This window comes from Lithobates pipiens, unplaced genomic scaffold, assembly GCF_037356315.1.
Source record: "Lithobates pipiens isolate NorthernLeopardFrog02 unplaced genomic scaffold, aLitPip1_a1.2 Scaffold_3, whole genome shotgun sequence".
NCBI classification, from domain to species: domain Eukaryota; kingdom Metazoa; phylum Chordata; class Amphibia; order Anura; family Ranidae; genus Lithobates; species Lithobates pipiens.
In genome coordinates, this window is record NW_027507790.1 from 284,847,751 (window position 1) to 284,866,282 (window position 18,532).

General features: G+C 43.6%; 1 protein-coding gene across 1 annotated transcript in view; it reads left to right on the forward strand.

The window, feature by feature from the left end:
- KCND1 (potassium voltage-gated channel subfamily D member 1) overlaps nt 1-18,532 on the forward strand; it is a 122,531-nt gene that overhangs the window by 34,525 nt on the left and 69,474 nt on the right. Inside the window, exon 2 of the mRNA XM_077463258.1 lies at nt 16,094-17,645. Within this exon, the coding sequence (XP_077319384.1) occupies nt 16,534-17,645 (1,112 nt within the window). The 5' untranslated portion in view covers nt 16,094-16,533. The remainder of the gene's footprint in view (nt 1-16,093; nt 17,646-18,532) is intronic.

An 18,532-nucleotide genomic window follows, 5' to 3' on the forward strand; every position in this document is an offset into this window, starting at 1 on the left:
ACAAAGAGAACAGGATACTTTCTCATACAAGTACATGGTACAGCAGGCACATATCAGGAGTATGACATTTTGGGGTAATAAACACTTTAAGGTTTTTCACCTTAATACATTAAGGTGAAAAACCTGTGCTGCAGCAGCTCCCCAGACACCCCCCCCTTTTCCCTTACCTGAGCCCATCCGATCCAGCGATGTGCAGGAGTGCAGCAGCTCCCGCCACTATCTCTCTCCTCATTGGACAGATTGATAGCAGTGGGAGCGATTGGCTCCCACTGTTGTCAATCAAATCCGGTGACATGAGAACGGGGGTCAGGACTGGGATTGACCACACATGAACCTGATGAAGAGGAGGTGCCTAGAGGTGGGGGACTCCAGAAAAAGAGGATAAGGGCTGCTCTGTGCAAAACCATTGCACAGAGCGGGTAAGTATAGGCATGTTTGTTATTTATTTATTTTTTTTAAACTTAGCTTTATAACCACTTTAATGGTGCAGCCCACCTTAATAATATTCAGTTGTGAAAAAACATAAACATAAAGCCCAACTCAGAGTCCCTTCATTTATATAGACTACAGTTGCTTAAAGCAGATTAAACCTCCAGCCAAAAATGTAATATATTGCAGTTTACCAATCCTAAATGTGTTTTCTTTTTTCGTCTTTTTCCCCTACTTTTCACCTGGTGATCTGGCCAGTAACACACATTCTGTCCTAGGGTGTTTCCACTCCGGATAGAGAAGCAATGGAGACACCTTTGGACAGCAGCACTGTCAATCTGGGGCAAGAATAGTGTTTAGCTAGATTTTCACAGGTAGTTTTTTTTTTTTTATTGAACCTGTGGGGTGAACTAAAAAAAAAAAAGACAGATCCCTGCATCAACATAACAATTTATGATACAGGGATCTCTCCCACTGCACAATTGTATTCTGACAGGGGGACTCCTTCCCACCCAAAATACACTGATCAGTACTTGCAGACATTGGCTGTTAGTAGGGATGAGCTTGGTGTTCGAGTCGAGCGCATGTTCGAGTCGAACACCAGCTGTTCGTCCCTTCGGCGAAGCCAGAACTCGTTCGTGCCAAATTCGTGTGGCGCTCATGGCCCACAATGCACTGCGCCATTTCAGTGCATTGCTGGCTCATGATTGCACGGTGACCCCGCATGCTTGGCCAATCACAGCGCCGGCAGCGAGGAGAGATATAATTGGCCACAGGTAGGATGCCTGTGGCCAATTATAGTTCAGGCTGTTTAGTACACGACCCACACTATATAAGGCCGCCAGCGCGGTGGCCTTGTGTAGTGTTCCGATGTGTGCAGGACTTAGTGGGTATTGTGTGCCTCCAGCGCAGTATACACCTGTATCTACCCATTATTGCTGTTCTCTAATTGAGCCATCTGCAGGAGTTAGTGGGTGTTGTGTGCCTCCAGCGCAGTATACACCTGTACTACCTTTATTGGTGTTCTCTAAAAGAGCCATCTCAGGAGTTAGTGGGTGTTATGTGCTTCCAGCTCAGTATACACCTGTATCTACCTTTATTGATGTTCTCTAAAAGAGCCATCTCAGGAGTTAGTGGGTGTTGTGTGCCTCCAGCGCAGTATACACCTGTACTACCTTTATTGGTGTTCTCTAAAAGAGCCATCTCAGGAGTTAGTGGGTGTTATGTGCTTCCAGCGCAGTATACACCTGTATCTACCTTTATTGATGTTCTCTAAAAGAGCCATCTCAGGAGTTAGTGGGTGTTGTGTGCTTCCAGCGCAGTATACACCTGTATCTACCTTTATTGATGTTCTCTAAAAGAGCCATCTCAGGAGTTAGTGGATGTTGTGTGCTTCCAGCGCAGTATACACCTGTATCTACCTTTATTGCTGTTCTCTAATAGAGCCATCTGCAGGAGTTAGTGGGTGTTGTGTGCTTCCAGCGCAGTATACACCTGTATCTACACATCTCCAGAAGGCCTTGCAGAAAGGTTTGTGCAACGCGTTCCCAGAGACTGGGAGGTTACAAACTCCTGGTCCTGGACAACGTGTTGCTGAGGCATCGGTCAGAAGGAGCGGTGGAGAAGGTGGCCGTCTAACCGATGCGTTCAGACAATTTTTTAGTCTGCAGCCCCAAGGTATGATCGGTTCCAGCACCCATCGCCAGCATCTGATTTACATGGTGCAGGAATACCTAGGGGCAAGGTCAGACTTGGACACCGAAAATCCTCTGGCTTACTGGGTCTTGGGGATGGATCACTGGCCAGAGCTTGCACAGTATGCAATTGAGCTACTGGCCTGTCCTGCATCCAGCGTACTTTCGGAACGCACCTTCAGTGCTGCTGGTGGCTTTGTAACCGATCACAGGGTGCGCCTGTCCACCGAATCGGTTGATCGACTGACCTTCATAAAGATGAATCAGTCTTGGATCACCACCAGCTACCAAACACCTGAAGCTGATGTAACCGAATATTTTTTTAAATATCACATCCCTTCAAGACTGCCTATGCTGATGCTGAGTGACTGTCCTGTTACGTTGATTGTCTATCCTCTTCCTCCTCCGCTGATATCTTGGAAGAACATTTTTGGTTCTGGGTGATGTCACCTGCCCAATTTTTCAGCCCCTGTTTAACAGGGGCGTGTAATTACAATTTTTGATGCAATGCTTTGCACTACAAATAGAGTATATGGGAGAGGTTGCAGTGTTGTGGCAACAGCATCATTTTTTTCGGTCAGGTGGCGTGTTTGAAGATGGAGGGACATTTTCTTTTTTAATGAAGGAATTGTCTGTTGTGGTTTCTTCTTTTTGACACTTTTTCTGGTGAATGGGTAGGGGTACAATGTACCTGATACCCATTCAGATGGGGTGGGGGGCCAGGATCTGGGGGCCACCTTGTTAAAGGGGGCTTCCAGATTCCGATAAGCCCCCCACCCGCAGACCCTGGCAACCACAGCTCAGGGTTGTCGGGAAGAGGCCCTTGTCCCCATCGACAGGTGCTTTGGGGCGGGGGGCACAGAGTCACCCTGTCCCAAAGCACCCTCCCCCCATGTTGAGGGCATACGGCCCGGTATGGTTCAGTAAGGGAGCGCTTGCTCCTCGCCCCCTATCCTGACCTCCAGGCAGCATGATCAGATAAGGGTCTGTATGGATTTTAAAAGAGACCCCACGCCATTTTTTTTCTAAATTTTGGGGTGAAGTTCCCCTTAAATTCTATGCCAGACCCAAAGGGCCTGGGATGGATTTTGGGGGGACCCCACATCATTTTTTTCTTACTTCTGTCATAGGGTTCGCCCTAACTACTTCAATACAGGGCACATTCACCCCTTCCTGGCCAGACCAATTTTGATCTTTCAGTGCTCTCACATTTTGAATGACAATTACTGTACCCAAACAAAGTTTTTAGCATTTTTTCCACACAAATAGAGCTTTCTTTTGGTGGTATTCAATCACCACTGGGTTTTCTTTTCTGCGATATAAGTAAAAAAATAAAATTTGGGAAATAATACATTTTTGTTCACAAATTTGTGCCGAAATGTATACTGCTACATATCTTTGGTAAAAATAACCCAAATTAGTGGATATTATTTAGTCTGTGTAAAAGTTATAGAGTCTACAAGCTATGGCGCAAATCATAAAAATGTGATCACACCTGATTTAATTTCTTGAGACCCTGGAATGTTAAGACAGTACAAATTACCCCCAGGTGACCTCTTTTTGGAAAGTAGACAGTCCAAGGTATTTAGTAAGAGGCATAGTGAGTTTTTTGAGGTTGTAATTTTTTCCCACAATTCTTGGGAAAATTAAGAAATCTTTTTTACGATTGTCAGAATAACAAGTCATTTCTCACATACATCATATGCATACTTCCAATTAAACCTCAAAATGCATTCTGCTACACCTCCTGAGTATGGCGATGCCACATGTGTGAGACTTTTTCACAGCCTGGCCCCATAGAGAAGCCCAACATTCAGGGAGCACCATCAGGCGTTCTAGGACTCAATGCCCCCCCCCCCCCCTTCACGCCGTTTTTCTACCAATTTTTTAAAATTTACATTCTTTTTTGTACAATAATTTTTTTAAATTTAGCTCTCAGTGTGGAAGCCTTAACTTGTTGACTATGTGCTCGGCAGGTGAAAATCCCACTAAGTGCCCAGAAAGTTAGGATGTTAGTACCTGAATGGGCGATGTTCAGGCCAAACTTATGCTTGGCCCAGACTGTTCGCCCATCCCAAGTGGTGCCTGAACACTGTAACCCCTCACAGTTACTCTTGTTGGGGGTAGCAACGGGCCCTGCTGTTAAAAAAATGTGTGAAAAAAATATAATTACACGCCCTTGTCAAACAGGTGCAGAAAAATTGGGCCTTGGGTGTTGGCGGTGTCTGAACACTGTAACCCCTCACAGTTACTCTTGTCAGATGCAAGAACGGCCCTGCTGCTAAAGATTTGTAAAAAATGTGTAAATGTCAAACAGGTGCAGAAAAAATGGGTCTTATGTGTTGATGGTGCCCTAAACCAAAAATATTGTTGGAAGCTAGCATAATCAAGATTCAGGAATAGTATAGGCATCATAGGCAGTCTTCGAGGGATCCCAGATCCCTAGCAAATTCAAATAGGTTACATCATCATCAGGGGCTTGATAGCTGCTTATCCAGGACTGATTAATTTTGATAAATGTCAGCCTATCAACGGAGTCTGTGGACAGGCACACTCTGTGATCGATGACAAACCCTTAGGGAGCACTGCTGTTTCAGTTCAGACAATTCAACAGAAGAGGCCATAGAGGTAGGATAAGATGGGTGGAACAGACATATGTGGCAGAATCACCACCAGCGTTTTGAAGGTATGTTGGCGGAACAAGCTCCAACACTGAACCCTGTCCTGCATCCTTCCCAGCTGCCAGCAGAGTTAACCAGTGCGCCGTAAAGGAAATGTAATGCCCCTGACCATGCCTTCTGGACCATGAGTCAGCGATAATGTGAACCTTGCTGCTAACTGGACTTGTGCACAAAATTTTGGAAATTTAGTTTAGTTTCGGTTCGTTGTCATTCGTAAAATACATCATTTCGTTCTGTTATATTCATTATGTTACATTAATATGTTTTCGGATAATTCGTTATTATTCGTAGTGTCGAATTAATTCATTCATATTTGTTGAAATTCGCTATTTATGTATGTATAGACATTTGTGATAATGATTCGTAGTTTGAAAAGTCGTTTATTGAATCTTTTAACACACACAATGACAATGTCTCTTCTCCTCGGCTCAAATACAATACAACACCCTTCTAACTCAGTTCTCAGGAATGCACTTTGCCAGTAATCCATCCTCCGGCACAAAATTAATTAGCTGATTGGACTATAAGATTTACTTTGAGCTGACCTTTTGTTTCATTAGATCTTTAAAGAATTACCGAATCATGTCAAATTCATTCGAATTCATTTGTTATATTTCTTTCGTATTCGTTGTTATTCGTTATTTTTTTATTCGGACATTCGGATGCATCCGAATGTCCGAAAGATGCAAAATTCGGCCGAATTTCGATTCGTTACGAAGCGAATTGCACAAGCCTACTGCTGATCGCCCTGTCCAACAAAGCCAAAACATTGCCTTCTACATGATGGTAGTGAGCTGGAATGACCTTAAAATGGTGTTACAGCCGTTTTTTTTTTTGTTTTTGTTTTTTAAAGTCAGTAACTACAAACACTGTAGCTGCTGACTTTTAATAAGGGCACTTACCTTCCATCCATCGGATCGGGTGCTAGCGCCGCCATTACAACTAAGGGAAACCGGCAATAGAGCCTTGTGGCTTCACTGCCCGTTTCCTACTGCGCATGCGCGAGTCGCGCGGTGCTTTGTGAATGGCCCCGTCATCTTTTGGGACACTCACGGGTCTCAGAAGACAATGGGGGAGCTCGCTGAAAAGGAGGAAGTGACGGAACAGTTCTGAGGACTAGGAAGAGGCAGATTAGGAAGACTGCCTAGCAACAGGGGTTTATGTTAAGTAAAACATTTTTTTTCTATGTTTCTTAATTTATTTCAAAGAAGATTTTAATGCATAAATGTTTTTTAGGGTGGACCTCCGCTTTAAGTTAAAATACATTTATTTTTGAAACCTGCCACTGTGGTACAGCATATTCCACAAATTCACAAAAGGGGGCAGAGTCTACTAGATGAAAAGGCAGTCGTTTGTAGTACTAGCAATTTGGCCAAGCTAGCATTTAGATGCTGAGCATGTGGATGGCTGGGACAGTATTTTTTTTTTTCAGTTCATCAACTGGAGTAGCAAAATTTGCCTGAAATCAACAGGTGGTGTACTGCTAGCAGGTTGGGTGCAAGTAGTTGTGGCACCCATGGGCGCAGTCTATTGCATTAGGGTGTGCACCCCAAATCTCAAATACACATGCTTGTATATATATATATATATATATATATATATACATACATTATATTGTCAAAAGTATTGGGACACCCACCTTTACATGCACATGAACTTTGATGGCATCCAAGTCTTAGTCCGGAGGGTTCAATATTGCGTTGGCCCACCCTTTGCAGATATAACAGCTTTAACACTTCTGGGAAGGCTGTCCACAAGGTTTATGAGGGTTACTATGGGAATGTTTGACCATTCTTCCAGAAGCGCATTCGTGAGGTCGGGCACTGATGTTGGATGAGCAGGCCTGGCTCGTAGTCTCTGATTCATCCCAAAAGGTGCTTTGTGCAGGCCAATCAGGTTCCTCCAACCCAAACTCGCTCATCCATGTCTTTATGGACCTTGTTTCGTGCACTGGTCCAAATCATCTGGTGGAGGGGCGATTATGGTGTGGGTTTTTTTTTATTGGTTGGGATTGGCCCCTTAGTTCCAGTGAAGGGAACTCTTAAGGCATCGCTATACCAAGACATTTTGGACAATTTCATGCTCCCAACTCTGTGTGTACAGTTTGGGGATGGCCCCTTCCTGTTACAACATGACTGCACACCAGTGCACAAAGCAAGGTCCATAAAGACAAGGACTTAGCAGGAGTGGTGGAAAATGAACTTCAAGTGCAATAATTCACATTATAATAGTGACTAAAACATATAAAATTTGTTTTTTACTGACACTTTTTTAATTTTACCTCCAGTAGTTTATTGTAAATAGTGGTGTGGTAGGTACCTATTATACTAAAGATTGGCATGTGGCATTATTAAACAATCAAAGGATTTCTGTTGTGCCCCACCAGGCCGCTCCCCCATCGACTATATGCCTGGCTGCAAAGTTCATCTCCCCCTCTCTGCATTCAGTGCACTGATGGACACTGATTGGCAGCACTGATGGCCACTGATTGTCAGCACTGATTAACACTGATAGGTGGCACTGATTGGCGCCATTTATGGGCACTGATTGGCAGCACTGATGGCCACTGATTGTCAGCACTGATTAACACTGATAGGTGGCACTGATTGGCGCCATTTATGGGCACTGATAGGCAGCACTGATGGTCACTGATTGGCAGCACTGATGGTCACTGATTGGTAACACTGATAGGTGGCACTGATTGACATTGATATGCAGCACTGAATGGGCACTGATAGGCAGCACTGATAGGTGGAACTGATTGGGATTAGAAGGAAGCACTGATGGGCATTGATTGGCAGCACCTGTGGGCACTGATTGGCATTGAGAGACAGCACTGATGGACACTGATAGGTAACACTGATCTGCAATGATAGGCAGCACTGATAGGTAGCACTGCTTGTCATTGATAGGCAGCACTGATGGACATTGATAGGCAGCACTGATGGGCACTGATATGCAGAACTGATTAGCACTGATTGGCAGCACTGATAGGTGGAACTGATTGGCAATGATAGGCAGCACGGATGAGCACTGATAGGCATCACTGATGGGCACTGATTGGCAGCACTGATTGGCAGCACTGATAGGTAACACTGATTGGCAGCACTGATAGGTGACACTGATTAGCATTGATAGGCAGCACTGATGGGCACTGATATGCAGCACTGATTGGCAGCACTGATGGGCACTGATAGGCAGCACTAATGGGCACTAATGGCAGTACTACTGGGCACTGATTGACATTTAAAGGCAGCACTGATGGGCACTGATTGGCAGCACTGATAGGTGGCACCATTGATTGGCATTAATAGGCAGCACTGATGACAGAGAAAAGGGGGAGTTTCACATTGAGCAGATCATGAGGCTTGCCAGAGCCACTGAGTGTGTGAAACTGTCATGTACGATAACTGCTTGCAGGGAGAGAGACCAGCTGTCAATACTCAGTCGCAATGTTGGGACCGAGCAGCTATTAAAGACCAACCAATCATTGTGCTGTTTAATAAAGAGGGCGGAACCACATAAATGTTGTGGCCCGCTCAGACCCCATCCACTAGGCTGGTGTTTGATAGCTGTTCAGTCTTGCCCACCCCCGACATCACCGCTGAGTTGTGACAGCTGGTCTTTCTCCCTGCAAGCAGTTATATTACATGACAGTTTCACACACACTGAGCGGCTCTTACAAGCCTCACAAACTGCGCAATGTGAAACTGTTTCACAGGCAGTGTGGGCTACACATTCTCTAGGTGCAACATTTCAGAGCAGATCTCGGGAGACAGCACAGTGATTATGGTGTGCCCAGGTACATCCTGCACACCCCGTGCACACGCCTATGGTGGCACCTATATGTACTTTCATTACTCTCTGTGCGGGTTTTTGAGATGACTTGAGGTAGGGGTTGAGATCCCAGTTGAGGAGCAAGGAGAAGTCTGCATTTTTAATGATGTGGGTCTTTCAGGTGCTGTTGTGAACGGACTGCATGGCATGTCATCATATGTCTTGTCAAGCATGTGGTGTCCAAGTGGCTGGTGTTCTGGCCACGCTTGTTTTGCTTCAGACAGAGATTGCAAGCAGCATTGATGTGATTTAATGCACGTGTTGAAAAAAAGCCCACACCAATGAACTTTTGGAGGTTAGCGGAGAGTCAGCAGCACTCTGCACCTGTGGAGCTCTGTGGAGTGATGCAGTTTGGTGGCTGCTCTTAAGCTGGCCCCTGGGAAACATCCTGCCTCGTTGGAGTTGTGCCTCCTCCTCACTTTCCTCCTCTGTTCTCTCAGGCACCCAATTACAGTCAGTGACTTCATCATCCCCTCCCTCCTTATCACTGGAGCAAACTTGGCAGTATGCTGCAGCTGGGGGCAACATGGCTGCTAGTTTCTTATCCTTCTGTTGCACCCCTTCACTCTAGGATCACGTTACTCCCTTCCTCAACTTGGGAACCAACATCGAACCATTCAAATTGCCGCGCATCTTCCAGCAGCATGTAACCGACACTATGGTCAAATAATTCTGGTGACTCCTCCATGCATTATGATGGGGCTACCGAAGGAGTAGCAGTGGACAAGGAGCTGGTGGAATAGGCTGCTTCGGCAGCTGTGTTGGAAGGCAAACTAGTATGAGTCTGGGTGACAGAGGATGAGGAGGAGGATGAGAACGGCTTAGTTATCCACTCCATTAACTCTTCTGCATGTTGAGGCTCAATAACATGGCCAGCAGGAGAAAAAAAGGACAATTGGGCCCCGTCTGCAGAGGATCCACCATGTTCGGGACCACTTTTCATTGTAGACACAGAGGCTGCTTGCCCTCTTTTAGTGGACTGTTAGTGTCTGCCTCTCCTTGGTGGCCTTTCCGGACATGATGGGGATTTTTTTCACACCGCACTACACTGTATTATATACTCTTCACTGCACTGTAGTATATATTCTGCACTTCACTATATACTGTACACTGAATGCACTGTATTATATACTATACACCGCCGCCTGCACTGAATTATATATTGTACACCCACTGCACTGTATTATATACTGGGCACTGCAATGTATTATACACTGTACACATTGTATTATATACTGTGTATACCGCCTGCACTGTATTATATACTATACACCGGCTGCACTGTATTATATACAGTACAAAGCCTGAAGTGTATTATATACTGTACACCGCCTGCACTGTATTATATACTGTACACCGCCTGCACTGTATTATATACTGTACGCCGCCTGCACTGTATTATATACTGTACGCCGCCTGCACTGTATTATATACTGTGCACTGACTGCACTGTATTATTTTGCAATAGAGGTGTAAAGGGTAAGGGGAATTCAGATATCTTCATAGTTTTGCGGGTTATAGGTATTTCCTTGATCCAGAGGACAAAGAATTTCCACAAGCTGGATCTGGCAATCACCGGATAGGCGTTTCTCACTGACCTAGCAGCCGGTGAGATGCTCGAACAAAGTCTCTGCCACAGACTTGATAAGTTTAGCGATTTTGTCATGCAATCCTCTCCCACAGGAAGGCACGATAAGCTTCTGGTTGCAAAGATTAAAGAGTTTCCCCGCAGTATCTGATTCTTTCAGCTGACCCGATGATACTGTATGGTAAACAACTCAGGATGCATCCTCCAACTGAGTCCCCAGGCTTCTCCATGAGGCACCAGCCTTATTGCTCGGTCCTCCACAGAAAAGTCCTCCCCTGGATCCTCCAGTTCCTTGGCTTCTCCCCGCAGGCAAGACAGCACAGGATCATCTCTGGATCAGTGGGCCCCAGAGCCTCTGGGCCTACCCTTCAGTTGTGGAGCCTCAGGCCAGCCGGCCCTGAGACATTGATTGAGGCAGCACACACCTCAGGCCAGGAGGGCCATGAGGTCGGGGAAACCAAAAACCAAAAAGAGACCCCGAAAAATGGCATCAGTACCTTAAGTACCCTTACCCAGAATGCACAGCGGGTAGACCACTCCCACCGGGCTGTTTCTGAGTAAAAGGGGTACCCAATACGTTTAGCTTGTTGTATATCCAACACTTACTGGTGGTGACAGCGACACCCACGGTCAAGTGGAAATTAGCACAAACCGGCCAAACTGGTACAGAAGCCAGAACCTTAGGATAATTCGTCTGAACCAAACTGCAGTTTCAGACAAACTTAAATTTAGAAAAATACTAGCATTGGTATTGAAAATACCAGCGCTACATGTACACACTGTATTATATACTGCATACACCACGTGCACAGAATTATATACTGTGCACCACCAGCACTGTATTATATACTGTACACGGACTGCACTGTATTATATACTGTACACTGAGTGCAATGTATTATATACTGTACACTGACTGCAATATATTATATACTGTACACCGACTGCACTGTATTATATACTGTACACCGACTGCACTGTATTATATACTGTACACTGACTGCAATGTATTATTTACTCTATAAAAACCTAAAAAATACAGCGCTGTTCCTATGTAAACTTAATGTGAAGTAATGAAACAAAAAAAAAAAAAAAAAAAAAAAAAAATTGTGAATTATAAACGCAGCAGCAGCTTTAACCGTGAGATACCCACAATTCAAATAATTATTCCCAAATAAGCTGCGCTATACTGATCCGATAAATGCTATGTGAAGCAAATGAGTGAATAAATAAAGCATGAAATCAAAAAATATTAACAAAGTGCAGACAGGGAAATGCATATACTAATGTTCAAATATTAGTCCATCATCCCATCAACAAAAAACGTTTGCTTGTAATCTCCAACGTGTTTTAAACACACCACACCGATATAGGAAAAGTGTCATCAGAGTTTGCAGGAAAAAAGAGGACTTCCACCACCAACACTACTGCCGCTTACCAGCTACACTGATCCCATCTCAGAGACCAGATATCGCCAAATCAAAAACGCTTCCTCTGAGTCAGGACTGCATGGAGGGTGTATCCTCTTTAAGCGCTTGGTTCAAATGGTTAGAAGAATCCTACGGCCACACCGCTTATTCCAATGGTTAGAAAAATCCTACGGACACACCGCTCATTGCCCAGCACATATAATAACGAAAGGAATCGCCATAGTGTGATATAGTCACGAAATTTAATATAATAAAAAAGATTGCACTTACATCAAGTAGAAAAAACTTTGCTTTGTAAAACAAACAAATTCGCCGGCCGGCTTAGTAACGCTGCCCGTCGCTTCCGGGTCCAGCGTAGATCGCGGTGACGTCAGTACGTCGCTCCTCCCTACGCCGTTTCGTTATAGGTAACGTCTTCCAGGGGCATGCGTGCCCCTGGAAGACGTTACCTATAACGAAACGGCGTAGGGAGAAGCGACGTACTGACGTCACCGCGATCTACGCTGGACCCGGAAGCGACGGGCAGCGTTACTAAGCCGGCCGGCGAATTTGTTTGTTTTACAAAGCAAAGTTTTTTCTACTTGATGTAAGTGCAATCTTTTTTATTATATTAAATTTCGTGACTATATCACACTATGGCGATTCCTTTCGTTATTATATGTGCTGGGCAATGAGCGGTGTGTCCGTAGGATTTTTCTAACCATTGGAATAAGCGGTGTGGCCGTAGGATTCTTCTAACCATTTGAACCAAGCGCTTAAAGAGGATACACCCTCCATGCAGTCCTGACTCAGAGGAAGCGTTTTTGATTTGGCGATATCTGGTCTCTGAGATGGGATCAGTGTAGCTGGTAAGCGGCAGTAGTGTTGGTGGTGGAAGTCCTCTTTTTTCCTGCAAACTCTGATGACACTTTTCCTATATCGGTGTGGTGTGTTTAAAACACGTTGGAGATTACAAGCAAACGTTTTTTGTTGATGGGATGATGGACTAATATTTGAACATTAGTATATGCATTTCCCTGTCTGCACTTTGTTAATATTTTTTAATTATTTACTCTACACTGACTGCACTGTATTATATACTGTACACTGACTGCACTGTATTATATACTCTACACTGACTGCACTGTATTATATACTGTACACTGACTGCACTGTATTATATACTCTACACTGACTGCAATGTATTATATACTGTACACTGACTGCACTGTATTATATACTGTACACTGACTGCAATGTATTATATGCTGTACACCGGCTGAAGTAGATCACATAATATACACCAACTGCACTGTATTATATACTGTATACCGACTGTACTGTATTGTATACTGTACACTGACTGCAATGTATTATATACTGTACACACTGTATTATATACTGTGTACACCGAGTGTACTGTATTATATACTGTACACCGGCTGAAGTATATCACATAATGTACACCAACTGCACTGTATTATATACTGTATACCGACTGCACTGTATTGTATACTGTACACTGCCTGCAATGTATTATTTACTCTACACTGACTGCAATGTATTATATACTGTATACCGACTGTACTGTATTGTATACTGTACACTGACTGCAATGTATTATATACTGTACACTGTCTGCACTGTATTATATACTGTACACCACCTGAAGTGTATTATATAATGTACACTGATTGCAATGTATTATATAGTGTACACCAACTGGGCTGTATTATATACTGTACACTGAGTGCAATGTATTATATACTGTACTCCAACTGCGCTGTATTATATACTGTACACTGACAGCAATGTATTATTTACTCTACATCGACTGCATTGTATCATATACTGTACAGTGACTGTGACATATTATATACTGTACACACTGTATTATATAATGTGGACACCGAGTGCACTGTATTATATACTGTACACTGACTGCAATTTCATATATACTGTACACTCTATATTATATACTGTACACCGACTGCATTGTATTATATACTGTACACCGCCCGTACTATATTATATACTGTACACTGACTGCAATGTATTATATACTGTACACTGCCTGCACTGTAATATATATTATCCACTGCCTGCTCTCTCCCTCTCTCTCCCTATATACTACACTGACTACACGCTCTATACACTAACTAACCTGTCTAACCGATCTCAAGTTCTCCACTACAACACACTACATATAGCCACCGTGTAAGCAGCCTTATATAGTGTGGGGCGTGGCCTTAGCCCCTGAGGCATGATTGGCCAAAGGCACCCTTCCTTTGGCCAATCATAGCTCTCCCAGCACATTGCGCTGTGATTGGCCAAAACATGCAGGTCAGGTGCATGCTTTGGCCAACCAGCAGTTGTCAATGCACTGCAATCTAGCAGTGCATTATGGGGCGCTCATTGGCGCACGAATGTCCCCGTGTGCCCCATATGTTTGTTTGTTATACGAACAAATCAGCACCTGATGTTTAAATCAAACTAACATTGGACTCGAACAATGGGACCATCCTTATAAAGCATGCTTGTTATACTCACTGTGGAACCTAAGATTTCAGCCTTTTTACACAATCCTCTGCATTGTGTAAAAAGGTTGTTTTGATCCTGTCTTCTCTGATCCTTCCCTTCTTCCACAGTCCCTAATCCATCTCCTGATAGTACAGAGCCTTGAGGGCACTCTGCACATGTTCAGTTTGGTGTGTATTGCTAGAGAGTGTTTTTTATTTTTTTTGTAAGGGTGCATGTGATCAGCACAGAGCCAATCAGCACAGACAGAGAGTCAGGGGTCATGCAGTCTCATAGGACAGTAGGAGTAGAATGGAAACTCCTCCTACAAACTTTAACCAGTGCTTAGCTGGACACTGATAGAAATCACAAGACTTATATACTGCTGATGAGAAAAGATATTTAGCAGTTTATATTTACTAAAATAATTGCATTTCCATGTTCTGTGTACTGTGGGAGACCAGATATAGTGTATGCAGGGTCCGGGGTTTATTGGAAGTGTGCTGTGTACTTAGAATTTCCTGACTTTGGATCAATCACACAGAACTGCTAGCAGAATTGGGTGACAGATTTCCTTACTCTTCAACCTCTCTACCCCCGGCCACAGCTAGTCTTGTGTAGCTTTGATCTTGTTATTTTGACACTATGAGGTTCATTTACTAAAGACAATCAGGCTGTCCACTTTGCAGGGGAAGTTGCAGTTTTCATTGGAATTTTCCACACTTAGTGAATGTTTTGAAATTTCACTTTGCAAAGACTACCCAATCACATGCAAGGAAAAAAAACAGCACTTTTGCTTACACGTGGTTGGATGATGGAAGTCAGCAGAGCCACTTCCTTTGATTTGCCTTTAGTAAATCAAGCCCTATGACTAGCCAATCAACTGGGGAAGACAGGCCTATGTTTTCCTATCACAATATAAATATGAATATAGGGAATAGTAACGTCACGTGACTACTAGGAACACCCGTTCTATATATTCGTTTAAATCTAATATAGTGGGATATATTACTGTCTGTATTAGGAGGAGAGGAGAGGTCAGTGTATCCTGATGTCTGTGTATTAGGAGAGGAGAGGTCAGTGTATCCTGATGTCTGTGTATTAGGAGGAGAGGAGAGGAGAGGAGAGGTCAGTGTATCCTGATGTCTGTGTATTAGGAGGAGAGGAGAGGAGAGGTCAGTGTATCCTGATGTCTGTGTATTAGGAGAGGAGAGGTCAGTGTATCCTGATGTCTGTGTATTAGGAGAGGAGAGGTCAGTGTATCCTGATGTCTGTGTATTAGGAGAGGAGAGGTCAGTGTATCCTGATGTCTGTGTATTAGGAGGAGAGGAGAGGTCAGTGTATCCTGATGTCTGTGTATTAGGAGATGTATAGAGGTCAGTGTCCTAATATCTGTGTATTAGGAGATGCATAGAGGTCAGTGTCCTAATATCTGTGTATTAGGTTATGTATAGAGGTCAGTGTCCTAATATCTGTGTATTAGGTTATGTATAGAGGTCAGTGTCCTAATATCTGTGTATTAGGAGATGCATAGAGGTCAGTGTCCTAATATCTGTGTATTAGGTTATGTATAGAGGTCAGTGTCCTAATATCTGTGTATTAGGGTATGTATAGAGGTCAGTGTCCTAATATCTGTGTATTAGGGTATGTATAGAGGTCAGTGTCCTAATATCTGTGTATTAGGAGATGTATAGAGGTCAGTGTCCTAATATCTGTGTATTAGGGTATGTATAGAGGTCAGTGTCCTAATATTTGTGTATTAGGGTATGTATAGAGGTCAGTACATCCTGCTTTCTTGGTTTTAGGCTGGGTGGGAAATCTGAGTTTCTTACCCTTGTTTGGAGGTTAGAGAGCATAACATTTTTATAGAACAACATTAATAAAACATTGATCTTCTTCTTCTTTTGCATATCTTATATTTTCCAAATTTGTCTACAGATCATGAACATCTTGGAAAAGAAAACTAATTAGAGACCGTGTGGGAGAAAAACACAGGAAGAGTTTGTGGGATGCAGAGAATCCAAGAAGACAACCAAGAATCCGAGAGGAAGCTGACGACTAAATAAAAAATAAGAATGGCCTTCTCCGTTGCGTTCAAGCCTCCATATCTGAGGATTTAGTCATCAATATTCCATATCAGGCTGATTTAATCTTACTTGGCCAGTGTTGAGTTAAAGAGTCTGAAATCCTCTTCAGGTTCACCGGACACCCTTAGGGTCATCTTTCTTGAACTTTGCATTCACTTGCTCCCAAAAGCTGGGACCATAAAATCAGTTCTTACAACCTTTCTGTGTTCTGGTGGCAATTTTACCTTTTCATGGTCACACTCTGGACCAAAACACTGGACTTGTGGCTGCTGAAGACTTAGCCATTTAAGCATGGCAGCTGGAGTGGCTACATGGCTTCCCTTTGCTCGAGCAGCAGCAGTAGGATGGCTACCTCTTGCAAAGAAGCCTATGCCCAAGCCCCCAAGCGACAAAGGAAAAAAAAACGATGAAATACTTGTGGTGAATGTTAGTGGCCGGAAGTTCCAGACGTGGAAAAATACTCTGGACCGATATCCAGACACCTTACTGGGCAGCACGGAGAAAGAATTCTTCTTCAACCAAGAGACACAGGAATATTTTTTTGACCGTGATCCTGAAATGTTTAGGCACATTCTTAATTTCTACCGGACAGGCAAGTTGCATTATCCGCGGCATGAATGCATCCAAGCCTTTGACGAAGAGCTGTCATTCTATGGCATTATCCCAGAGATTATAGGAGACTGTTGTCTAGAAGAATATCGTGACCGAAAAAAAGAAAACTTGGAGAGGTTAGCGGAGGACACTGAAGCTGAAATAGGTAGCGATGCCCCTCTTCCTCCCAACAGCACTTTCCGTCAGCGATTGTGGAGGGCTTTTGAAAATCCTCATACCAGCACTATGGCCCTTGTTTTCTACTATGTTACTGGATTTTTCATCGCTGTGTCAGTGATTGCCAACGTGGTGGAGACAGTGCCTTGTCGTCCACCAGCTGGACGCCTAAAGGAGCTGCCCTGTGGGGAGAAATACCAGTTAGCCTTTGTTTGCATGGATACAGCCTGTGTCCTTATATTCACTTTTGAGTACCTCATGCGACTTTTTGCAGCCCCAAGCCGTTGTAAGTTCATGCGCAGTGTTATGAGCATCATAGACGTGGTGGCCATAATGCCATATTACATTGGCCTGGTCATGCCAAACGAGAATGTGAGTGGTGCCTTTGTGACATTACGTGTTTTCCGAGTCTTCCGGATCTTCAAATTCTCCCGGCACTCTCAGGGGCTTCGGATCCTTGGGTACACCTTGAAGAGCTGTGCCTCTGAACTTGGCTTCCTTCTGTTCTCCCTCACCATGGCCATTATCATTTTTGCCACTGTGATGTTCTACGCCGAGAAGGGGACAAGTAAAACGAAGTTCACCAGCATTCCTGCTGCCTTCTGGTACACCATTGTTACTATGACAACACTGGGGTGAGCCACGTGACTTTTTATTTGCCTTGATATGATTATTGCTAAGGCAACCCAAGAGTGGGCCATGCGATCTTTCCTATGAAAGATACCAGAGTTACTATGACAATTCTAGGATGAGTCACTAGATACCACGATACCATGTTGGGATGTTTCTCAGGGGGCTGTGCTGTATAAAGCAATTATTAGTCAACTGTGAAAAATAGTGTTGTTGTGCATTAAAAGCCTCCACAATCGAGGCTTCTGTACTGCCAAGTGGCCATTATTCTTTCTGTAACTCTGTGTAGGAGGGTACTATTTCCAGAAGCAGCGTGTCACAGTAGCGCCAAGTGCCCCGTAGTTATGGCAGGTCTTGGGAAGTCAATTTCATCCACATTATTTTTTCTCCTTTTTTTTTTTTTTTTTTTTAAGATTGTGGACGTGCAAAGTGACAGAATTTATATAAATGTAAGAATGTTCACTGATAACTGTATATTGAATGAAATAGGTAACATAGTCACGTTTTATGTCTAATGGACAATGTAAAATTAGGAAACATCCTCTTCCACACTCTACCTATGGCCTTAATATCAATGCAGTGTGGATGGATATGAGAACAGCGGCATTTCTAACGGCTCTTTTCTTTGTGACAGATACACCTAAAATATAATAAATAATAGTTGGTGTTGCCAAATAAACAGACAAGGATGCCAGTAAACTAAAATAAACTAACTACAGTGCCTAAACAGCAATAAATAGTAAATGAATAAATTACTTGCATTAATAAACTCAGACAGTGTATATATCCACTTTGGTGCAGTGCATCAAACGGTGCACTAAACCTAATGTAAACAGTAACGGATCAAGTGCTATGTGAAATCAAAAATAGCGGTGGAACAGCGTGCAATAGC